The sequence below is a fragment of the Gracilinanus agilis genome, chromosome 3 (assembly GCF_016433145.1).
Source record: "Gracilinanus agilis isolate LMUSP501 chromosome 3, AgileGrace, whole genome shotgun sequence".
NCBI classification, from domain to species: domain Eukaryota; kingdom Metazoa; phylum Chordata; class Mammalia; order Didelphimorphia; family Didelphidae; genus Gracilinanus; species Gracilinanus agilis.
In genome coordinates this window covers 206,955,289-206,981,549 of record NC_058132.1, presented here as the reverse complement: position 1 = coordinate 206,981,549, position 26,261 = coordinate 206,955,289, and the positions used below count along the sequence as shown (strand labels likewise).

General features: G+C 38.5%; 1 protein-coding gene across 1 annotated transcript in view; it reads right to left on the bottom strand.

Moving 5' to 3' along the window:
* GRIK4 (glutamate ionotropic receptor kainate type subunit 4) overlaps positions 1–26,261 on the bottom strand; it is a 315,433-nt gene that overhangs the window by 174,857 nt on the left and 114,315 nt on the right. Inside the window, exon 8 of the mRNA XM_044669645.1 lies at positions 25,659–25,763. Coding sequence (XP_044525580.1) covers positions 25,659–25,763 — 105 coding nt within the window. The remainder of the gene's footprint in view (positions 1–25,658; positions 25,764–26,261) is intronic.

Below are 26,261 nucleotides of genomic sequence, written 5' to 3'. Positions count from 1 at the left end.
TTATTGTACATTTTATAAGTATCCTGTATTTATTTATCTATTAACATGTTGTACTCTGCTAGTAGAATGTAAGCTGTTTAAGGGCAAGGAACTGTCTCTATTTCATCTTTGTATTTCTAGCACCTAGCACAGTTCATGTCACATAGTGAACACTTAATAAATGCTTATTTCATTAATGCCTACAACACATGCCCAAGTCTTCCATATCCTTTAAAAAAACACAGTATTTATTGTTTTTTTACCTAAACCAGGAAGAGCAAAAACAGAGAAAGAAAACTATATGCCAATTTCCATAATGAATACTGATGCAAAAACTTGAAATAAAATATAAGCAAGATTATAGCAATATATCATACAGATCATACACTATGACAAGGAAGGATTCATATCAAGAATGCAGAACTGGTTCAACATTAGGAAAACTGTCAGCATAATTGATCACGTCATTAACAAAACCAACAGAAATCACAGGATTATCTCAATCCATATTATTAAAAAAGCTTTTGACAAAATACAACACTCATTCCTATTAAAAATGTTAGAAAGCACAGGAAAAATAGTTTTCTTTCAAATAAGTTGTATCTATCTGAAAACCATCAGCAAACTTTATATGTAATGAGGTTCAGAGGTGAAGCAAGGATGCCCGTTATCACCACTATTATTCAACATTGTACTGAAAATACTACCATATATAAGAAAAGGAAAAGAAATGGAATTAAAATAGGGAATGAGGAAATTCAACTATTATTCTTTGCAAATGGTATGATTTCATACTTTGAGAATCCTAGAGATTCAATAAAAAACTAGTTGAAATAATTAACAATTTTAGCAGATTTTCAGGATATAAATTAACTTACATTAATCATCAATATTTTCATATATTAATAACAAAGCCCAACAGCAGGAGATAGAAAGAGAAATTTAATTTAAAAGAATTCTAGACAATAAAAATACTTGGAAGTCTCCTTGCTAAGACAAACACAGGAACTACATAAACACAATTAAAAAACACTTTCCACACAAATAAAGTCAGATCTAAATGACTGGAAAATATTAATTGTTCATAGGTGGGCCAAGTAAATATAACAAAAGTGACAAATCTACCTGAATTAATTTGTTTAGTTAGCGCCATACCAATCAAACTAACAAAAATTATTTTAAGAGATAGAAAAAATAATAAAGTTCAAGAATATCAAGGGAATCAGTGAAAAAATGTGAAGAAAGGTGGTCTAGCTTTACCAGATCTCAAATTGTATTACAAAATAGTAATCATCAAACTAGTTTATGCTGGTTAAGAAATAGAGTAGTGGATCAGTGGAATAGATTGGGTACACAATGCACACCAGTAAATGAGTATTGTAATCTAGCATTTGATAAGTCCAAAATATTTGGGACAAGAACTCATTATTTGGCAAAAATACTACTAGTACAACTGGAAATCACTTTGGCAGATATTAGGTTAGCCAACATCTCACACCATACACTATATACCATATAAGTTAAAAATAGCTAACATATAGATAGAAAGGGTGATATCATAAGCAAATTAGGGAACATGGGATAGATTACCTGTCAGATCTATAGATAAGGAAAGAATTTATGACCAAATAAGAGAGAGAGAGCATTATGAGATGTAAAATGGGATGATTCTTATTTCTTGTCTTTGCATGGTCCCTCTCATGAACTCCCTCCTTATCACATCTTAGAACTCCTAGTTACCTTAAGTGCTTAGTTACTACACAGTTAATTTTTAGCCTCCTTCCAATGATCATGAATTCCTTTATCTGTTTACCTGTTGTGAGGGTAAGAACAGTTTCTTGTTTTTGCCTCTCCCCAACCCTTACAGTGCCTGGAAGAGCAACTAGCCCAAAGGAAGCTATTATTAATATAAACTTTTAAAAACTGATTTGGCCTAGAAAGTCAGAAATAGGAGCAATGAGTGGAAAATTCTGTTTTCCACTAGGTAGTTTTAGTTTTGATACATAATCATTGGAGATATCCAAATAAGTTGCCTTTTAGGATTCCTTATTTCTTTCAAAGCTTAGCTCAAAGACTACCTCTTACAAAAGGCTTTTTGAGATGCTGGGTCAGTAGCCAGGGGGCCCCTCACAAAAATCATCTGGTATTTATTTTGTTTATAGGGTGTCCCCAAAATCTTAGTGCTATTTTAGACTTGAGTAACTTTAGAACTCTAAATGCTAAAAACTGACCACAAAGGGGGCAGCTGGGTAGCTCAGTGGATTGAGAGCCAGGCCTAGAGACAGGAGGTCCTAGGTTCAAATCTGGCCTCAGGCACTTCCTAGCTGTGTGACCCTGGGCAAGTCACTTGACCCCTATTGCCTACCCTTACCACTCTTCTGCCTTGAAGCCAATAAACAGTAAGGTAAGGGTTTAAAAAAAAAGAATACCACAAAAATTAGGTAATGAAGAGAAGACTAAAAAAAATAATAATAATAAAAGATGCTTGATAGTTAATTGGTCAATTGATCATGAAGTAGAGGGATTACCTAATATTGGAGAGAAGTCATTGGGCAAAGCTGGATAATCACTTTAGAGATGATATAAGGGAAATTCCTATTCAGATAAGGATTGTATCAAATGATCTCTGAGGACTCTTCCAGTGCTGATAATCTATGATTCTGAGTGACTGTTCATCAGTCAATCAATAAGCATTTATAAGACACTATGTGGTAGAAACTGTGCTACAGGATGGCCTTTAAGATGCTTTTCATCTCTAAATATTATGTTTATACTTCTGCAACCCTGGGTGAGTCATTGCATCTCAGTTTCCTCATCTATTTAATAAAGAGATCTGACTAGATCATTTTTAAGGCTCCCTCTATCTCTAAATCTTAAAATCCTTTGGTTTTTCCAAGGTATGTAAATCCCTAAAATATTGTGGGGCCCAAGTCACTCTGTTGTAGGTATGTGAGGGAGGTCCAGTTCTTTTTCCGTTTCTGTCCCCAGCAGAGGACAATGAAGTCAAATACCTTTCCAGGGTAGGGCTGGTCCAGCCCATACTGTGTCAGCTCTGGCTCAAAGTGATCTCCTTGAGGAGTGTTAATGATTCCAACTGACTCCCCACTAAGTTTGGGGCTTCAGAAGTTGAGTTCCACAGAGGATAACTCTAAGGATGCTCAGATCTCTTCTCTCTCTCGATGGAAGTGCCAAAATGATTTTATTAATATCTTCTTTCCCATCCCGCCCCCTTCTTCCCTTCTCTCCCTCCCTGCCTTTCCCCACAACCCCCAGCTGCTTTCTTGCTTAAATGTTCAGGAAACTTCATAAAGTCTCTTCCAAACACTTCGTGGGCTGATCAAACACTATAGTCAAACTGGCACAGAGAAGGAGCTGAGCAAAGCCTGGGCACAGGAAGAAAGTGTAATACACCAGTCATTCTCCCACCTCCTGGAAGACAGAAGGTCTCATGAATTAGCTGCCTAGGAGAGAATTTATCAGAGGGTCTCAGTGTGCTCAAGATTTTTCATCTTACAAAAAAAATTGCTGCCAATGGACATGACAAGGATACAACCTGGCTGGTGCTCGACTTCATTTTAAAAATTCTCTAGGGGGAGAAGTTTCTTGGGAAAGAAACCACACTAATAACGTTTGTTTCTCTGAGTTCCAAGTGACAGATGCCATTTGAATTAATTGTTCTAATAGAACAGCCAGGTAGAAAGAGGTTGATAATATCCTCCATTTTCACCAGAAAACCCTATTAGTGTTATTGTTTAGGGGCAGGAAAAACTGCTTTCTGGAGGGATGTTGGATGTGCCCTGTGTGGAGGCCTTGTAATGTCCCCATGGGATGAATTCTAGCCCTTTTGGGAGAGATGGTATTGCTTAGTGTATAAAATATAGGATTTTGTGTAAAGAAGACCTGAGTTCAAATCTCTCCACAGATATTAACTGACTGTGTAATTTCAGGCACTTAAACTCTCTAAGTTTTAGTTTACTCATTTGTAGAATGGTAATAAAAATTACATTTAACTCTTCTAGAATTTTTATGAGAATCAAATGAAATAATATATCAAAACTCTTTACAAAACATAAAGCACTATATAAGTTTTAACTATTACTAGGGTCTATTATTATACTGAGAGAGCTTGAATAAAGGACAATATTTATCATCTGAAAATGGCAGTCTTTGAGCCTTAGTCACAATTTTGGAGTCTAGCCAACTATGAACCTGAAGGAAAATGGAGGAAACTTCCCTCTCCATTCTCAAATCCCCTGTATGGCAATGAAATAACTCTTCATCTGGAGTATGCAGGGTATGCCAGGTTTCTTGATGGTCATATGTCTCTTCTAGAAACAAAAATAACCCCTAACTAACATCTTGATCCTCATGCTATGTAAGAAAGTGGAGCTGGGCAAGTTTAGCAGTAATAAAGATTGGCTGCCCCTCAGAAATATATATGAACCTGAGTAGAGGAGAGACAGTGAGAGGCATGGAGGTAGAAGTCAGGGGAAATCTTTCTCTCCTCTTCAGGTCTATGGAATATGCACTTCTGAAAATACATCCAGGGGCAGTGCCCCTCTCAGTACTCACCTGGCACCCTCAATTCCACTCATGGGAGATCATTCTGGGCTCATATCCTTCTTCCTCCTTGCAATATCCTCCCCTTTCTTCTTAGCCTTTCCAAGTCTTCTAAGGCCAAATTCAAGTCCTCCATGTTAAATAAAGCCTTCCTTGAGCATTCTAGGCCATGTGGGCTTTCTATCTCTTCTGAACTCATCAGAACACACTGTCTTGTGGACATAGAATCTTAAGACTGGTATTGAGTCATTGGGTCCTGAACTATAAGGGATGATAGAGATAATCTAATCCAACTCCTTAATTTGACAGACAAGGAAACTGAGGCTCAAAGATGAGAAGTGACTTCTTTAAGCTCATGCTATGTTAAACTCCTAGGTTTGGGCTCTTTGTATTGTTATTTAATTAACATATTCCTAAGAGCACTATATTCAGAGAGGTGTCCAAAAACAAGGGAGATCATGGTCCCATTACTCCTGAAATAGCTAAACCACATCTGGAATTGTGTAGGGGCCACATATTAAAAAAAAACATGAGCTAAACTGGGTTTTTACCATCAGGATAGTAAAAAAAGACTTGATAGACTGTTCCACAGGAAGATGGGTTGAAGGAATTAAGAATGTTTAGCTTATAGAAAGGAGTACTTAGCAGGGGAATATGATAGATGTCTTCAAGTATTTGAAGGCTTGTCATCTGAAAGACAGATTAGACATATTTTACTAAGCCCCAGAGGGCAGAACTAGAAGCAACAGATTGTAGAAAGACATATTTAAGCTCAATGAGAAAAAAATCTTCCTAAAATTGGAGTGCTACAAAAGAAAATGGGCAGTCTTAGGAGGAAGGAGTGGCATCACTGGAAATCTTTCAGTAGAAACTGGATGATCATTTGCTAGGGCACCTTCAGAAGTGCTTCCCACTTAGATTGCATTTGCATTAGATGGCCTCCAGGGTCACTTCAAACTCTGAAATTATAGAATTCTAGCTAGGAGCAATTTTTGTTCTTACAAGGGACATCAAGCAACCTAACCAAAACCTACAAACTGTAGTTGAGAAAGCATTTTGTTGCCATTCTCTGTGATTTTACTTTTCTTATCTGGAAAATGGGAATCTTTGAACCTTAGTCACAGTTTTGGAGACTAGCCATCTACAGGCATGAAGGAAAATGGAGGAAATCTCTGTCTCCTTTCTCAAGTCCCTTATATGGCTCCTTGTTACTTAATGATCATATGCCTCTCCCAAGAATAAAAGTTGCCCCTATCTTTTGTCTTGATCTTCATGCTATATAAGAAAGTGGAGCAAATTTACAAGTAAGAAAGATTGGCTGTTGAGAATGGAAACAGAGATTTCCTCTATCTCTTATCATGCCTGTAGATAGCTAATCTCCAACACTGTGACTAAGGTTCAAAGATTTCCATTTTCCAGATGAAATCTAGGACTTTCAATTCCTATATGTAGGTCCTATATTCCCATCAAAGACATTGGATTTAGCATCAAGAGAATGAATCTATGAACAAACAAGACATAAGGAATATCACAAGAAATAAAATGAATATTTTTTATTATATTGAATTTAAAAGTTTTTGTACAAACAAAACAAATGTAGCCAAGATTAGAAAGAAAACAAATTGGGGAAATTTTTTATAACAAATTTCTCTGATAAAGGTCTTTTTTCTCAAGTACATAGAGAATTAAGTCAAATTTATAAGAATACCAATCACTTCCCAGTTGATAAATGGCCAAAGGATATGAACAAGCAGTGTTCAGATGAAGAAATCAAAGCTATCAATAATCATATAAAATATTTTAAGTCACTCTTGATTAGAGAAATGCAAATTAAAACCACTCTGAGGTACCACCTTACATCTATCAGACTGGCCAATATGACTGTAAAGGAAAGTGATAAATATTGGAGGGGATATGGCAAAATTGTGACACTGATGCATTGTTTGTGAAGTTGTGAACTGATCCAAACATTATGGAGGGCAATTTGGAACTATGTTTAGTGGGCCATAAAATTGTGCATACCCTTTGATACAGGAATAATAACACTGTATCCCAAAGAGGTAAAAAAAGGGAAAAGACCTATTTGTACAAAAATATTTAGAGTAGTACATAAGAATATTTTGTAGTGGCAAAGAATTGGAAATTGAGTGGATGTTCATTGATTGAGGAATGGCTGAACAAATTGTGGCATATGATGGTGATGAAATACTATTATGCTGTAAGAGATGCTGAACAGGATGATTTCAGGAAAACCTGGAAAGACCTACATGAATTAATGCAGAGTGAAATAAGTAGGTCTGGGAGAACTTTGTACACAGTAATAGGAATATTGTATGATGATCAACTGTGAAAGACTTAGTTGCTTTCAGCAACAGAGTGGTTCAAGACAATTCTGAAGGACTACTGACAAGGAATGCTATCCATCTTCAAAGAAAGAACTGTTGGAGTTGGAATGCACATCAAAATATACGATTTTTGCTTTAATTTATTTGTGTTTTTTATTTTGAGGCTTTGGTTTTATATGAGTATTCTTTAACAACAATGAACAAATATGGAAGTACATGTATAACCCAACTCAAACTCAGATCTCCAGGAAAGGGGAGGAAAAGAAAGAAGGGAGACTATTTAGATCTTATAACTTCAGAAAAAGTACATGGAAAATTATAATATGTAATTGGGAAAATAAAATGTCTTAAAAAATAAATCCTTGAAGGGGCAGCTGGGTAGCTCAGTGGAGTGAGAGTCAGGCCTAGAGACAGGAGGTCCTAGGTTCAAACCCGGCCTCAGCCACATCCCAGCTGTGTGACCCTGGGCAAGTCACTTGACCCCCATTGCCCACCCTTACCAATCTTCCACCTATGAGACAATACACCGAAGTACAAGGGTTAAAAAAAAGCATCACTTTAAAAAAAAATAAATCCTTGGTTCCTTATTCTGAAAAAAGAAAAGGAGAGAATTAATCACTCCAGCTCTGAAACCTGATAGCTGTGTGACCAAAGGTAAGTCTCTTTATCTTCCTGGCCCTCAGCTTCTTCATTTGTATTGTATACAATAATATTATCAATTTCATGCAGTTGTTGTGATGGAAGTCTTTTGTAAACCCTAAGATACTATGCAAATGGAAGTTATCAATGTTATTATTTTACACATTGAGTTCTATGAAGGCAGAAGTTACATTTCATGCTTCTTTGTGTCTTTTGCGGTGGATTCACAATGCATGTTTTGGATGAATGGATGCATATGGGAAGGTAAGATTTCTCTTAGTATGCTGCCTGCCTACCCTATAAAGATGATCTAACATAGAAGAAGACGAGCCTTGGGGGGTTTTGCTTTACCTATGAAAAACCCAGTATTTGGTTTTGGCTTTGTCTTCTTTTCTTTTGATACACCTGGGAGTGTGAATAAAGTTATCTTCTAGATATTCCTGGCCAATGAGTCTGCACTGGGGTGCCCTGCTGCTGCTCCTGTGGCTGATTTGGGGGTGGGGAGAGAAGTGAGCAGGTGCTTGGAGGGAAAAGCTGTTTTTCTGTGAAATGAGAGAAAAGGGTCCTCTTGGGAAATGGGAATATAGCAGATCTCAATTCAGGAGTCAATTCCATTGGAACTAGGCATTGTAGACACTTAATAAATGTTTGTTGAATTGCACTGCATTGTGGGAGAATGGATCCCAGGTGCTTAAGGCATCTGTTTTTCCTCTGCTGATGCAGTATAGATGGGGCATATGTCACACCATCTATCAGATTTTAAGTTCCTTGAGGGCAGGGGCTGCATAATTTGTCTTTTTATCCCCTATTTCATTGAAAAATGAACACTAAATGTTGGTGGAATTGGATTGAATTATTGAACATAAAACCATCTCCTATGCCATCATTCCCTCTCTGCAAAGAAGTCAGTGAATTTTGTTGTGGTAGAAGTTTGAAGTCTTCAATCTCACACAGAAGGCTGTCTTTAGAACACTAAAGCAGTCTTTTTCTAGATGGGGTGAGTCCTCGTGTCAAGGCAAAGTTGAAAACAGATGATTACCTGAAAGGTCTGGAGTCAGGAAGACCTCAGTTCAAAGCTTGCCTTAGGTACTTAATAGCTATGTGATTGAATAAGTCACTTAACTTCTACCTGCCTCAGATTCCACCTCTGTAAAATGGGGGATAATAATAGCACCTACCTCCTAGGATTGCTGTAAGGATAAAATAATATTTGTAAATTTTTTTAATGAAGAGAGCTATGTAAATGGCAGCTACTACTATTAGGTTATATAATACATGGAAAACTGAATAGGTATCAGGAAAACTGGATTATGTAATGATTGAAATTGTCTAGATAGTATGTCTTAATTTTAAAATAATTTACTATTAACTGATCAAGACATACTACTTATAGTCAAATGATTCTCCCAACAATCAAAAGACAAGGGAAACTACTGGCCTAGGTACTTAAATACATTTTGGGGAGCTCATTTTTCAGGTTTTCCCTTGAACATCCCAAGACCTTTCTTTTCTTTTGTTTAAAACCCTTACCTTCCATCTTGGAATCAATACTATGTATTGGTTCCAAGGCAGAAGAGTGGTAAGGGCTAGGGAATGGGGCTCAAGTGACTTACCCAGGGTCACACAGCTGGGAAGTATCTGAGGCCAGATTTGAACCTAGGACCTCCCGTCTCTAGGCCTAGCTCTCAATACACTCAGCCACCCAGCTGCCCACCCCCAGACATTTCTAATTGGTAATCAGCTAATTAGGATGCAGTCCAGCAAAGCCTCAGCCTTTACACACACTGACAGGTGAAGTTTTGCACATTTATTGGAAAAGTATCACTGTAGAACATTTCTGTTAGTCAGAATCTGTGAAAGGATCACATTTTTAAGGACAAAGAAAAATGTAAAAATCTATAGGTCCATCAGGAATTCTCCATAATAGGCAAAAAATTATTTTGGGCCTTTGTAATCCAGGACCCTGATGTAAAAATAAATCAGTATATGAAAATAAATTCTCACAATCCAAATCCCAGTTTTGACAGTTAAAGTTACTTATAGCATAGGTCATCATGGGATTTAAGTCTGGAAGAGACTTTGGAAGTCCTCTAGTCATATACCTTCAATTTTCATAAAGGGATACTGAGGTCTTGAGGGGAAAAGTGGTTTGCCTAGCCTCACTGGAATCCTATCAAGTACTGGAAATAGGATTTGAACCCAAGACTTCTGACTCAAAATCTAATACTCTTCTTCATATGAGACATACAACCTCAGTTTCCTCATCTGTGAAATAAGGGTACTGGCAAGATGATGTTGAAGATTCTTGGAGAGATTCCAGAAATCTTCCTGTCCTTATACCTAAGTCTCCCACTCCAAGGCAATAACACTCTAAATCCAAAAATCTCCATGCCCTGGGGTTGTTCAGTTCCAGGTGCAGACTTCCTCATCAGGGCCAACAGGAACAGCTTTACAAGACTAAATTAGAAGCCAGGTCCCTTCCAGATCACCCAGGCACGAAAGCTAAAGAGTCTGTAGAAACCAGTCACTGAGAGCTGGCACCCTTCCCCACATTGAGCTCAGTCAGAAAGCACGTTTGTGCACATTACATAAATATATTTAAAATGGAGCACTTAAAAATCCTGTTACTGTGCCCAAATGCAGCCCCCGTTTGAAAATCTAAGTAGCTCTAATTTGTTGGCCGGCTGAGATATGGATAAGTTTCTGCAGTCAGTGAATTTTCCATCAAAGCTGATGAGCAGGAAACCCCTGTGGTTTCTGGAAAAAAGTCAGTCAGAAAGGGTCTGGGGAAGGAAAAGGAGAGAGGGTTCTTCAGAATATTTTTCCCCAAAGTTAGCTCATTTGACCTTGGACTATAGTCCTTGGGGTGCCCAGATGAGCCAGACTCTATGATAGTGGGTTGGAGAAGGGGTGGTAGACAGTAACAACTTTCTAATTAACTAGGAAAGAATTACTACCAGAATATGGAAAGGCGGTAGAAAATAAAATGATTTATTGGCTATTCCAGAGGTGTTCCAAACAGAATCTCTAAATGCTAGCTGCCATAGAGGCAGTTCTTCAGGGCCCCTCCTAGTGATTATCAATGAACTAGAGAATGAATCCCTGTGTTGGGAAAAAATGATGGACAGAATCCACTCTGGAACCTTGATAGTAGAGACAGTTACACGTAAGTACTCCCTTCTAGACCCATATTCCAGAGGCATCGCTGACTTATCCTTTTCTGGTTCCAGAACTATGGAATCAACAGGTAATACCAGAGAAGGTCATGGAATTTTAGAGCTAGAGGGAACCTTAGGGAACATCTATCTTACTCCCTTTATTTCACAGATGAAGAAACTCCAGCAAAGGAACTCTCCCAAGGTCACCCGGCTAGTACGTCAGAGCATGGACTAGAAGCCCAGTCACCAAAGTCCCCTATTCTCTACATCATGCATTATTATCTCAATCAGTTTCCATTACTGCCTGAACAACCTTTGTGTGTAGAGCCCTGCTCTGAGTGGAACACAGAGAAGGAGGAAGGAATGCAAAGGTAATTTCCTCAGACAAATAGGAAAGAGTGTCATACACATGAAAAAAATACAAATATACACAAGGAGTTTAGGCAAAGATTGATAAACTATCCAAGCGTGTATGAAAACTGCTTCTATGGCTCATAGTTTGCCACATATTTTATTATTATTTTTGCAACAACATTGTGAGGCAGGTGGTACAAATACCACCATCCTCATTTTACAAGTTAGGAAAATGAAGCTCATAGATTTTAAGATTAGTCAACACCATCACACAGTGGCAAAACCTGAACCAGAATCCAGACCTTTTGACTCTCTGTTCTGTGATCTTTCAAAAACATTAAGATTTGGCCTCAGCCACTTCTCAGCTGTGTGACCCTGGGCAAGTCACTTGACCCCCATTGCCTACCCTTACCACTCTTCTGCCTTGGAGCCAATACACAGTATTGACTCCAAGACGGAAGGTAAGGGTTAAAAAAACAAAAACAAAAACATTAAGATTACCTCATTAGTGCTTTTAAAGTCAGAGGGCAAAAGGTATGATCTGACCAGAGATGAAGGGGGTTTGTCAAGGAAGGAAAGGCTGAGGGCTTGGAGGCTAATTAAATAGCCAAAACTGGTGGAGATTTCTTACTTTCTTGTTGGACTTGCAATAACTATCTGAGCTCACCAGATATTTCCTTGTGCTTTTTGTCTCTTCAAGAGATTGGGAGCTGTCCAAGGTCAGTGGCCCTATCTCATATCATCTATATTTCCCCAATGTACCCAGTAATTTCAGGTTACAAATTCTAGGGGAAGGAGAGGGATGAATGAATGTAGCAGCGATGTGGCATTGAAGTGAGAATCACATAAACAGAAATGGTATAAAAATCTTGCTGGATTGTGCAATGTATGGGTAGCAATTCCATACTCAAATAAGAAAAACATTGCAATCAATATATCCTGAGTGGCAGTTGAGTGCAACTGCAGACTGACTAACATTTGTATAGTTCTGTAAGGATTGCAAAATGCTTTTTTTATTTAAAATTTTTATTTTCAGTTCCAAATTCTCTCCCTTTCTCTATCCCTCCCCCCACCTATTGAGAAGGCAAGGAATATGATACCCATTATACATAAGAAACCATACAAAACATCTCTATGTTTGATATGCTGGGGTGGGGGGGAGGAAGAAAAATAAAGAGGAAAAATATGCTTCAATTTGCACTCAGAGTCCATTAGTTCTTTATATGGAAGTAGGTAACATTTCAAAGTGCTTTTCACATTATTTGACCCTCATAACAACTCTCAGGAGTAGGTGGTATTATTATCCCCATTTTACACATAAAGAAGCTAATACTCAAAGGGCTTAAGTGATTTGTCCAAAGACACACAGCTAGTAAGTGTCTGAAGTGGTAGGATTCAAACACAGGACTTCTTGACTCCATATATAGTATGTTATCCTCTAAACTCTGTGGCCACTATTGAGGGTGCACAGAACTGTGGAAATCTTTGGTTTGGGGCAAGGCACTTAAATGCTCTCCTTCATAAAAACAGGGACAATAATTATAACCTCTCTGAAAGCAGGGGCTGAACCAAGTGATCTCTTAAAGTTCCTTCAAGTTCTATGACCTATTTCTATGACACAGAGCTGGACATATAACAAGTGCTCAAGAAATGTTACCGGCTGACTAATTTTAACCCTCATCCCAATTCTCCAAACATCTACTCACGAAACCTTAAACTATCTAACCAGCCACCCCCTTTTGCCTCTTTCCAGCCTTCCCCCATCATTCTGTCAATATGAAATTTTCTCATCAAAGGCAAAGCCACTGTGGCTCTTGGGGAATAACCCACCAACTAGCCTCCCAAGCTGGGCCAACTCTTGTCAAGATTTTCTTCCAGCTGGTGAGCTGGCACCTGGGAGCACTGTGAGGCTGGTGATTTCCAGGCAATCAAACCTACTCCTTAGAGCTTCCAGCTAGGCCCTAGCAAAGACAGCTTCAAAGGATGTGCATATTTATGGTAAACTCCTTCTTCAAATTGAAAACGTATTAGAAAGTCACAATTGTGGCATTCTCCAAGCCGTTTCCCCCCACTGACTCCCAGTCTGGGCATTAATGGCTGTTCTCGTTAGAGCAGACGGGATTGGATCTGTCACTTTCACTGGTAATAAGAGGGGTTGGGGAAATGGTGAAAAGGGCATTGATGTTATAAGAGAGCTCTCTATGGAGAAAATGACATACTGATTCGCAGCTCCTTCAAACGGAGTTGAAGGCAATGTCAAAGTAGAACTTTTATGTGACAAGTTTTTTTTTTAAAGTATGTTGGAGGGGTGGAGAAGTAGGAGGGGAACCCACTGGCAGTTCTCCACTAAAATTGCTACCACAGCAACATAAGACATTTCATAAAGCTTCGGTCCCAGGGAGGAATATGATAAGAGATACAGCTGGTTTTAAGCTGCTTTCTTCAGCAGTGTCATCAGGCAGCACAGCTGCTAAACATCTGGAAGACTACAGACCTCCCCAAAAGGTGCTTGGCTCATCTCTATGCAGGTTTATTACTGGAATTAAGACTGAAAAAGAGAGGAAGGCATTTTCTCTAAGCCACTGGGCATGGAACAGTAAAAAAAAATGTTCGGGATCCATGACATGTCATTTCTTATCTCCATATAATTGTACTGGTTCCCCTTCTACCCCCATGCCTGAGATACTCTCCCTTCTTCCTTCTCCTTCTCGGTTTTATTAGCCCTCTTCAAAGCTCAGATCAAATGCTGCTTTCTAAATGAAGTCTTCTCTAAGTCTCTCAATTGTTATTTTCTCACCCTGGAAGAGTTCCTTCCCTCAAGGACCTTAAATGCTACTAGTCATGGAATAAAATATTTCCACAGAAAAGTGAGTATAAGAGAATATGAGGAAGAAAAAACAAATTTGGGATTCATATAACTACTTACTATTTCCAGCTGTGTGCCCTTGTGTAACTTCCTTCACTTCTCTGCCCTTCAGTTTCCTCATTATAAAATGAGGGGTTGAACTAAATAACCTCTAAAATGCCTTCCTGCTATAAAATCCTAAGGCTTTATCTTATGAACTCTAGCTAAGAAAAGGGAACTCTCGTTTGGGGCTAGTGGCCCACCTAGAAGCGGCCCATAAGTTTTCCTATAAAGGATGAATTCTGTGTCTTGGTTTCCTATATTCCAGAGCTTTGAAGAAGGTTCAAAGAGGCTCATAAGAGAGATCCTCCTAACTAGCATGCAGAATTCAGAAATTCATATTTTAATGCCCCTAAAGTCACTGGATAGTTGGTGGCTCAGTGGATAGAGCACCAGGAGGACTCATCTTCCTGATCTGAAATCTGACTTTGTGATGGGGCAGGGGGAGCAGCAAGTTGCTTACCATCTCTAAGACTCAGTTTTCACATCTGTAAACTGGGCAGCTAGGTGAGATACGGTGCTAGGCAGGGAGTCAAGAATACCTGAGATTGAATCTAGCCTCAGACACTTACTTGCTATGTGACTCTGGGCAAGTCATTTTACCTTGTTTATCTCAGTTTCCTCATCTATAAAATGAGCTAGAGAAGGAAATGGCAAACCACTTCAGTATCTCTGCCAAAAAATATCCCAAATGGGGTCACAAAGAGTCAGACTTGACTGAAAAACAACTAAACATGAACAGTAATCTAAGCTGCAGAGGTATAGACAGAGTGATAGTGTTGGGAACTTAGAAGGGCAAACTGGAGAGATATTTCAAAGGAAAAAATACAAGTCTTTTTAAGTTCATTGCTTAGTCTAGTGACAGTGCTTAATAATTGTTGAATGAATATCGTATTGCTTGCTCCAATGGATGGGAGAGTGACTAGAGGGAGAAAGAAAATTTGGAACTCAAAATTAAAAGATTTAAAATAACTAAATGAATAAATGTTAAAAAAACACGTTAGAAAGGACTACATGGGATAATGAACAGCAAAATGAGTAGAACCAAAAGAACATTATAAAGAGCTACAGATTCAATATTTGAAGAACACTGTGTGAATGTCTCTTCCAGAGAATGAACTGAAAAATGGAAATATGAAAGACATAATCTATGTGTGTGTATTTGTGTATCTATCTATCTATCTATCTATCTATCTATCTATCTATCTATCTATCTATCTATATCTGTCTCTTGGATGATGCTTTTTATAGTGTGGGGATTGAAGGGGGCTTATAAATAAATTTTATTAATAAAAATGAATAGGGGGCAGCTGGGTAGCTCAGTGGATTGGGAGCCAGGCCTAGAGACGGGAGGTCCTGGGTTCAGATCTGGCCTCAGACACTTCCCAGCTGTGTGACCCTGGGCAGGTCACTTGACCCCCATTGCCTACCCTTACCAATCTTCCACCTATAAGTCAATGAACAGAAGTTAAGGGTTTAAAATTTAAAAAAAAATGAATAAATAAATAAATAGTATGCATGTATACAAAGAATATCAAGGGAAATAATGAGAAAATGTGAAGGAAGGTGGCCTAGCAGTACCAGTATATTAAACTATACTATAAAGCAGCGGTCATCAAAACAATATGGTACCGGCTAAGAGACAGAAGGGAGGATCAATGGAATAGAACAGGGATAAATGACCTCAGCAAGCTAGTGTTTGATAAACCTAAAGATCCCAACTTATGTGACAAGAACCCACTTTTGACAAAAACTGCTGGGGTAATTGGAAAACAGTATGGGGAAAATCAGGTTTAGATCAACTTCTCACGTCCTATACCAAGATAAATTTAAAATGGGTAAATGACTTAAACATAAAAAGGGAAATCATAAATAAATTAGGTGAACACAGAATAGTATACCTGTCAGGTCTTTGGGGAAGGAAGGAGTTTAAGACCAAGCAAGAGATAGAGAACATTGCAAAACGTTAAATGAATGATTTTGACTATATCAAAGTAAAAAGGTTTTATACAAATAGTATGCATGACATGCATGACAGAGTCATAATGATCAATTTTTGATGGAGGAAGAGTGGAGTTCAAAGGGAAAGCTCAAGAGGAAGCCAGGTGGCACAGAGAGCTGGGCCTGGATTCAGGAAGATAAGAGTTCAGATTGAGCCTCAGTCAGTTACTAGCTATGTGACTCTGGGTTAGTCACTTAACCTTTGCCTCAGTTTCTTCATTTGTAAAATGGGGATGATATAGAGCACCAAATTATCAGAGCTGTTGTAAGGATCAAATGAATTAAAATATTGTTATTATTATTATTTTTAATGCTACCCAGAAAAAGAAGCCCTAGGACATGAGGAGATTTCTACTCCGTTGAAGGCATAGTTGAACCTAGGGAGCAATAGCTAAAATGGACTCAGACCAAGAGTGTGGCCACTGGAGGAGGACAAGACAGTAGGCTTTAAAAAACAAACAGCAGCAACAAAACCAAAATATCCGTTTCCTTCTATCTTAGAACTGATACTGTCAGTTCCAAGGCAGAAGATTGGTAAGGGCTAGGCAACGGGGGTTAAGTGACTTGCCTAACTAGAGGTGTCTGAGGCCATATTTGAACCCAGGACCTCCTGTCTCCAGGCCTGGCTCTCTATCCACTAAGCCACCTTGCTGTCCTAATAGTAGGCTTTTATTTATTTATTTTTAAATTTTATCTTTATTTTATTCCAATAATCAATTTACCCCTAAGTTTTCCAAAGTAATATGATTGATGTTGTCCCCAGTAGTAGGATTTTAATAAATGCTCATGGACTGATTGGCTTCACTTCTCTGGGCTTATTTCCTCAAATATACAATGAAGGGATTGGTAATACAGAAGGTCCCTTCAGGCCATAAAAATCTATGCCTCTATGATCTTATATAGCAAATCTGATGGGAGGACTGATACCATTAGTCCGCAGTGAGTCTTCCCATCTTCTCCCAGAGGTCCCTGGAGTCTTCAGTAGAGACTGATAAAGTAATTTTTACTATTGATTTGGAGGATGCTGTTATCTCCTGATATCCCTAACGAAGTCCCTTAAGCACACTGGATCATAGAACAAGACATGCAAGGGACCCCAGAGGCCATGTGATTCATATTCTCATTTTATAAATATGGAAACAGAGGCCTAGGGAGGTTAAGTAACCGAGGATCATAGGATCATAGAAAAGGAGCTGGAAGGTAATTTAGAGGCCAGCTAGTCCAAGTTTTTCATTATACAGATAAAGAACCTGAGGCCAGAAGAGGTTAAGAGACTTACCCAAAGAGGGAGTCGATGTTAGAGGTAAGATCCTCGAGTCTCTAATCTTCTGTCTTGAGATAAATGAATGGAATTAAGGCCCCTCTCCCATCCCACATCTTCTCCATCATGGCCTCTCAGATTGGGATTTCTAAACAGACGTTTTAAGCAAGTGAGGCTAAACCAGCCTTGATACCCAGGGTTGCCTGTCAGAGAGCAAGGCAGGGTTGATTGAGGTGGGGGTGACAGTCTTCACATGGAATCATTTTAGTTTCAAAGGAACAGCTAACGAGTGTGATGGGGGAGGTGTTAAAAGGGAGAGCCATGGTAATGATAACTAATTATTTAAGATCATAGAGGCATAGATTTAATATCTACAGTTACCTTCCTTAAAAAAGTCCAATAATTTGGGCATTGATAGTACTATACTTTCCATTTAACCAACAAGGAAACAAAAATTCAAAGATTTACACCAAGATGCAACAATGATTTGTTAGAACTAGAAGTCAAAGCCAAGTCACAAGCTCTAGGGTCAGAAAGAATCTTAGAGATCACCTAATTAATACAACCATCTTATTTTGCATATGGGGAAACTTAGGCCCAGGTTGCTAAAGTGACTTATCCAGGATCATACAACTGACAAGTATCAGAAGCAGGTTTTGAACTCAGGCTTACGAGACTCCAAGTCTCATTCTATCTCCCCTTGGACCAGTCTTACTCTTACCAAGAAACCAGTCATTTCAGGTGTGTTTGACTCTTTGTGACCTATTTGTGGTTTTCTTGGTAAAGATACTGGCATGGTTTGTCATGTCCTTCTCTAGCTCATTTTACAGAAGAAACTAAGGCAAACAAGGTTAAGTGACTTGCCCAGGGTCATACATTAGTGTCCATCTGAAGCAGATTGAAATTCAGGGAAATGAGTCTTCCTGATTTCAAGGCTGGTAGACTATCCACTTCACCACAAGCTGCCATTCTGCCTGTAGGTGATGCAATTTGGGACTGTCAGTGCATATTAGTGAGCCTGACCTTTAAGTTTCCATTCCCACAAGTACAGTGTTGGTCAGGCTGAAGATGATCACCTTGGAGTAGAATGTAAGGGAGGTACCATCCCTTTTTCCTTACCTCCAACTCCAGGGACAAAAAGAACCAGGAAAGGAAACTACATCTGAAAAGGAGTCAGAATAGTAATTTTTAAAATGGTAAAAATAACCTTGATTCGGAAAGATCCAAAAAAAATAAAAAGAAAGAAATGGTAATAATCCTTTAATCAGCCACCAACGGGGAGCCTGGCTTTCGGTTCAGACATTTTACCAATTATAACCCACTGGGTCCCTGCATGGTGCTATCTAAATAATCAAAACGAACTCTTAATACTCACTCACACTGACAGGGGGAGAAAGAAAGAACCCCAATCGACATGAGAAATCACCGTTGTTTAAGAAACTTCGGCCTAACAGACCATTATGAATCAAATGAATTCCTCAGCATTTCAACAGGTTATTGCACAGCATCTAGCTTGAGCAAAATGCTTCCTTTTGTTGGGTTATTGAAGAATGCCAGAGGAGGAATGGATGAGGCGTTTCAATAGAGAGTTGGAAACTTCCAGAACATACCAGAATGCTTTCCTTGCTTAAAGGATGGATTGAAAGAATCAAGGGGAAGAGTCTTGGAGTATGGAGCAGTAGAACGCTGATTGCTAGATGAATAAGCATTAGATTTAAAGTTACAAGACTTGAGTTCAAGTCTTGCTTTGTTGTGCATATTTGGTTATAATTTTAAAATCTTTGAATCTCAGTTTCCCCACCCATAAAATGGGGTTATTAACACATGCCCTACCCCACTATAGTATCTGATTCATTTCAACAAGCACTTATGAAGTACATCTTAGGTCCTAGGACCTGAGAATACAAAATTCCTATCCTCATGGAGCCTAGAATGTTATTGACTGTCTTTGGTCTCTCTTTATCTCCTCAGCATTTAGCACAGTGCCAGACACATAGTAGGAGCTTAAGAAATGTTTATTAACTGACTGACGAAAGAAGATATTACAGATCAAAGTGCTTTGTAACAACAAAGCATATATAGTTGTTATTTTTATTACCCTTATTCCTAATTCTGTCTCCCTTTTTCTTGTAATGAAGGTTGTAAAAGACTTGTGGAAAGACATAGTAATTTGAAAGAAATCCTGGGCACTCTAGACTGCTGGTTCCACATTTGTCACTGTTGCAAAGTTCCTTTGTACCCATGGAGACTAGAACTGACTTTCCTGTAGAACTTTATCTTGTGCGAACATTTCTGAGGCCGGTAAAGAAAAATGAAAACCAAAAAGGATTACTCCAATAGAGGGTGCAATTTCTTTCTGTGGGGCTGCTATCCTTATGGAGGCACGGAAGTCAAGATCATAGTCCCCTTCAGAAGCCACTTCCTTGGTTCTAATGAAACACCAGTTGTAGCAAGTCTAGGGACAGTGATGTGACAAATGCATAATATAGGTCTGCCATTTTCTCCCCACTGGAACTAATGAATTTCAGGTACAAGCCACTGAAATCTCTTCCTGCTGGAAGTTTCCCTCAATTCCATTTGAAAAATATTTTCCTATGGCAACCATCTTCCATGAGATTGAATTCAATTGTAAACCTTTGAGGGTGGGGTTGGATAGGGACAAAGACTGATCATATTATTTAAAGCGGGGAAAGAACTTCAATGTCATATACCTCCACAGTGTCATTGTGAAGAAAATCAGATTCAGGGATGTTATTTGACAACTGAGGCCATGCATATTAATAGCAGAGTTGGGGATCAAACCCGGGTTCTCTAACTCCAAATTCAGTGTCCTTTTCATTTATTTTATCATGATGATGCAGCTATGGGAATGAGAGAGAGGAATATGCTTACTAGCAAATGCCAGATTCAGATTCTTAGTTGGGAGAAAATCAAAAGAATGATGGTAGTTGGAGAGAGGGATGGGAAAAGGAAGGCACTAATTCCTAATTACTCTAGCACTCAGAGCTAGGCTAAGTGGTAACCACTGGAGAAGCATGGCTCCACTGAAGAGGCTCTCTGAGCCTAATCAGCTGCTTGTGAAGAGGAAAGGGTAGAATCAGGGTCAACTCAGCAGTCACTCACAACTCAGTGAGTAAAGAGAACATCAGAAGCTGACTCTGTCCTGGGAGCACTTAGCAATTCCTCTATTCAACAAACATTTATTAAACACCTACTGTTTATTAAGCACTGTGCTAAGTCCTGCAGGTACAAAGATTAAGACATGAATTTTTCCTGCCTTCAAAGAACTTATGTTCTCTTGCAGGGTTCTGAATCATATCTGTCTGTCTCTCTCCATCCATCCATCCATCCATCCATCCATCCATCCATCCATCCATCTATATATCTATCTATCCATCCATCCATCTTGGAGACCTGATGTCTCTATCTCACTTAGACTGGAAGTGTGACCACTCACAGGTCCAGCTCCATTGCTGATTGGCAAGGAAGCTTTACTTGCTTTGTGTCCTTTCTGGAAATGGTTTGAAGTTCCTTTAGAAAGCTTGACTCCCAGGAAAGACTTTTCAATACAAACAAGGAATGGAATTAATCAAGTTAAGCAGAGGGCAAGTTCAAAGAACAGAAGTGAAACAAATATCAACTGGGGCATAGCACTTCCCCCAAGGGATACATGTAGATGTGAGAGATGGTCAGGATGGTTCCAGGATAATCTTTACTATGTCTAGAAAGGTTTCACTGATGATCTTCAGGAAGTGTTCAAGAGTTCTTTTATTTAAAACTCCAGCCCAATGTCATGTCTTCTGAGGATTTTCCCTAATGAATTTCACCCCTCCCCAATTTATCAGAATAATTCCTGATACCACTTTTCCCACAAAGCTTTTCTATAATCATAATAGTCCATATCAATCAATCAACAAGCATTTATTAAATGCTACTATATGCCAGGAAGAAAAGATTTTTTTAATAAAAGGACTCATTACCTACCCTCAATAAGTTTATGCACACACATATTATATTTTCTATATGCATATCTATCTATCTATATATGTGTAGATATAGAACCTGAACCTGTCTTTTTATTAATAAAGGGAATTCATCAATAAGGAAATCCCTTCTGCCAATGCAGGTGCACCTTCTCTGCAACTTACAGTCTCAGAGGGTTGCCTAGAGTACCAAGAGATTATGTGACTCATGCAGGATCACACAACCAACCTACTTACAGGCCAGGATTTGAACTTATGTCTTCATGGTTCTAAGACCATATTTCTATCTATTATTCCTTGTTTGTGACCATGTAAACACACATACACACAGATTTTGAACTGTAATTATTTTTTGGAAAATCTTATTTAATTGATTAATTTAGAATATTTTCCCATGGTTACAAGATTCTTGTTCTTTCCCCTCCCTCCCTCCACCCCCCTCTAGTAGACCATGAGCAATTCTACTGGGTTTTACATGTGTCATTGATCAAGAGCAATTTCCATATTATTAATATTTGCATTAGGGTGATCATTTAGAGTCCATATCCCCAATCATTTCTCCATTGACCCATGTGATCAAGCAGTTGAACTAGAATTTTTATTTGGTTGCTTTAGTGAAATCCTAGTCCAGAAACTTCTTCTAGCCAAGCAGATTGCTACCAGCTTGAAGAAAAAGGCTTGGTACACAGTAATAGCAATCATGTATGATGATCAACTGAGAATGACAACTATTTTCAGCCATGCAAGATCCAGGGCAACTCCAAGGGACTTATGGTACAAAAGGCTATCCACTGCTCTAGAAGGAAATGACAGCCTCTGAACGGAAGCATGCCATTCTTCACTTTATTTCTGCCGTGAATTTTTCTCTAGTGTAAACAGTAGGTGTCTTCTTTCAAAACATGACAAACATGGAAATATGTATTGCATGATAACACATGTACAACCTATATCAGGTAGTATACCTGCTGTCTTGTGGAGGGAGGAGAGAAAGGAGGGAAGGAGAGAACATGGATTGCTAGATGGCAGAAAACTATTATTAAAAATTGTATCGTATGTAAAAATTTTTTTTAAAAAGAGAGACGCTTTAGGCACTGAGAGGTTAAGGGACTTGCTGAGGGTCATTCAGCCTGTGTGTAACAAAAACAGAACTTGAGTACAGGTTTTTCAGACTCTGAGGCCAGATCTATTCATGACTTCCATCTGCCTTATACTTATTTATATAGAGCTTTAAAGTGAACAAAATGCCCTCACTGTAATTAACTCCTTTGTTTATTGGCTGTATTTTTATCATTCTCCCATCCTAGTCTAAAAGGTCCCTGCAGGAAGGGAACATGCCTGTTCTTTTCTCTTTAGCCTAAGCTCAAAGTATAAGACTGTACTCTGTGGGAGGCTCAGTAAAGGCTAGTTAACTGTCTTACAGATGCACTGAAGCTGAACTATGCTCATTGGATCACAGCATAGAGAAGACAAGATTACATGTGTGAGTTCTGTGTTGAGAGGAACCAGTTTTGTCTCATCCTGCCCATTATCAGAGTCCACTCTCAGCCTTGACCCATCACTTCACAAATGTGAGCCACTGGTCATAGGAAGAGTTGGTCAGAGGGTGATGGGATGAATACAAACCTATCTCAAACAAAATTAAAGAACCATAGAATGTGAAAGCTAGAAGAGATCTTAGAGATGACCCAGGCCAATCCTCCCATTTTACAGGGGGGAAACTGAGTCACAGATAGACGATCTGGTTCATCCAAGTACTAAAGGAAAAGAACTCTCAATTCTTGGCCCAAGGTCTTTTCCATGACACATTATACTGCTTTCTCAAGAATATATCCTCACTATTTTGTACAATATAATAGAATCTGTGGACTTTCTAGCAGCAGTCGGCCTACACAGGTCCTCTTAAGCAAGATCAAACCCAAAGTATCAACATCACAGAGAAGCAGTGGCATGGGAGGTGAATTCTCAAGGGATCATGGAAAAAGGAAACTCAGGAACAGGCTCTCTATTTTTTAATACTCTGTAACTATAAAAAGCTCTAGCTCATATGCAACCCCTGTCTTTTCTATGACTTATACTGAGGGAATGGGAGTAAATGTTTAACATCCAGACCTATGAAAATGCATGACACATTTTAAATTTTGATTTGCATTATTTATATTTTCTCCATCATTTTCTTAAGTCTAGACAATAAACAAAATAATAAATCCAGCCCTGGTTGGTAGTTTGCCAGTTTTTGAGATATAATGCTCACACAGAGATTTTAACAATTGGCTCTTGAGAGTTAATTCAGATCGGCTCCAGCACACACCTGGTTGTATCCCATTTCATCTTATTTAGTTGTTGGTAGACTTGGATGAAGGATGGACTTCTGACTGATTACCTCAAAGAGGGATGTTCCATGTTAGCTATAGAACTAAAGTAAGGGTAAATAATGAGTTTGACCAGGTTTTGTCTACAACCAGACAGTTGCAGAAATATTGGTGCTTCCCTTCTTGTGGGAAGAATAGCAAACAATGAAAAGAGTAATATTATATTAATGGAAGTCAGTGAAAGGAATAGTAGATAAAGGAAGAACTGGATAATACCATCATTGGAACCATGAGGGTCAGACAGAAGACAGGAGGGAGATAAAGGAAAATTGATCATCAGCACAAGGGGAATCCCACAAGAGTAGCCAGCAGTGTGCTGGTAAATATTATTATGGGGGTATGCAGGATACACTTTAAATTTAACCTGAATTATTAACATTTTTGCCATCATTTTGCCAACTCTAAAAATAAACAAAATAATAAATCAAGCCCTGATCTGTAGTATTTGAGAATTTCTGTGGTATAAATGTTCACACTGAAAATTTAACTATTTGGACAAGCCAGTTTAAGCTGTTTCCAACTCATCCCTGCTAAAGCTCAACCAAGTGGCTCATATACTAAACAATAAAGACATGGTCCCACTTTCCCTTGTACAATGTAAGCTTTTTGAGGACAGGAACTTTCATTTTTGTCTTTGAGCCTAGTGCTATACTTTGCTGATAGTAGAAACTTGATAAAGTTTGTTAAATTAAACTGAATTATTCAAATTTTGCCAGTTATCTCAGTCCCTGGAACGGAACTACTTATGGTAATTATTAGTTATCCATAGAAACAGAGAGAAATGAGATAACGAATCACAGAATCATGGAATCTTGGAACTGGAAAGGGTTTTAAAAGTCTGCTAATGCAATCTTCCTGCTCTGGTCAATTCTATTGCCTTCTCTGATATCCAAATAGGGATAGAGCATGGACATGCCATTTATATTAATATGGAGAACTCTTTGATAAGGAAATTCCCTCTGTTGATGCAGGTAGTCTTATAGTCTCAGAGAGTTGCCTAAAATACTTAGAAATTATGTGCACAGGGTCACACAACCAATATACCTTAGAACCAAGACTTGAATCTATGTCTTAATGGCTCCAAAGTTGGATGTCTATTCATTATTCCTTGTCTTGTGGGGCACATTATTCTATGTGTGTATTATTATTGCCTAGCCCTTACTGCTTTTCTGCCTGAGAACCAATAAACTGGTTCTCAGACAGAAGAAAAGTTTTTTAAAAAAGAACCAAAGACTCATATTGCCCAGTGTCTGCTTTTTATTTGTCAACCTAAACAACCCACTTAAATTCAAGTGACATTTATTTGGCACCTATTATATACAGGGCACTATATCTGACATTGGGGATACAAAGAAAAATTAAAACGAAAAACCCTCTTTGATGTCAAAGAGCTTATGCATAATGTTGGAATTTGATGTTCATTATGTGATTTGTTTTCTGCAGCATGGTATGATAAAGAGAAAAGAGAGCTGGATTTGGAATTAAAGGACGTTGGCTGAAATCATGGCCCTGCCATTTATCATTTACTGACTGTGTGCCCTTGGGTAAATCCTTTAACCTTTCTGCATCTCTGTTTCCTCATCTGTAAAATGAGGGGTTTAGACTTAATAAGCTATATGTATACGAGAATATACAGATATAGGTAGAAAGTATAATCTAAAATCATACATATGTACATATATGTACACACATATATATCTATATGTATGATTTTAGATTCTACCTTCTAAGAATCCAGAAATATTAGATAGGATATGAAGTCCAGAAAGTTACTTACCCAAAGTCACAAAGCTAGCTAAATGTCAGACCTGGAAATAGAAACCTTGGTCTTCTGACTTTTGGGATGATGCTCTCTCTTCATGATATAACTTTATCTATATTGTTCTTAAAATGATTTTGCAATCTTTGTGTTTGAACTTGCTGCCTGACAGGCTAGGAGCAAGAGAGAAGATAAGTGTCTGAAATTTAATGTGATATACATACTGCCTATATGGAAAGTTGAGAGTTGGCCATAGTTCCAACAAGATGTGTCCCAATGGTGTGGGAAGATAGTGGGCACAGGGTGGAGGTTTTGTCCATTAAAGCATCTTGGTACTGAGCTTACCTGCCGGAAGCCATTCCTTGTGAACTGCAGTATTTTCAAGGCATAGTTGGACCTCTGACCTTTGCTGTTGAATTCGATGTGGCCGGTGAGACCTTCCAATTCTACCTGTCCAAGAGAGAGTGAGTTACAGCACCAAAGTGGCTCTCTGTTTCCATTGACCTAGAGCACACAGTAGGAGAGAGAATAACTTCCTTTTCCCCCATTTCCTGCCTCATTCTCCTTTTCCTCTACTATATTCCTGCCCATTCTTCCAAGACAAACTTAAATGCTACCTTCTTTTTGAAGTCTTTCCTTATCTCTCCAGGAAGTAACAATCTTCCCTGCTCTCTCCCCTTAGATTCCCCATAGCATGTTGTTTTGAGCTCAATTAATTTATCATGTGATATTTTATATATTTATCTTTGTAGCAAAGGCAAGGACAAAGCTTCTCTAAACCTTGAGTCTTCCCCAGTGCCCAGCACATAAGTGTTTAATAAATGTTGAATAAGTGTAATATTTAATGAATACTGGAGAGGTAAAAGCTGTCTATATCTATCCTCCTGACTCCATTCAAGAGTTTGGGGATACTGTAAATGGCTCCTGTGAATCAATACTATTTATTTT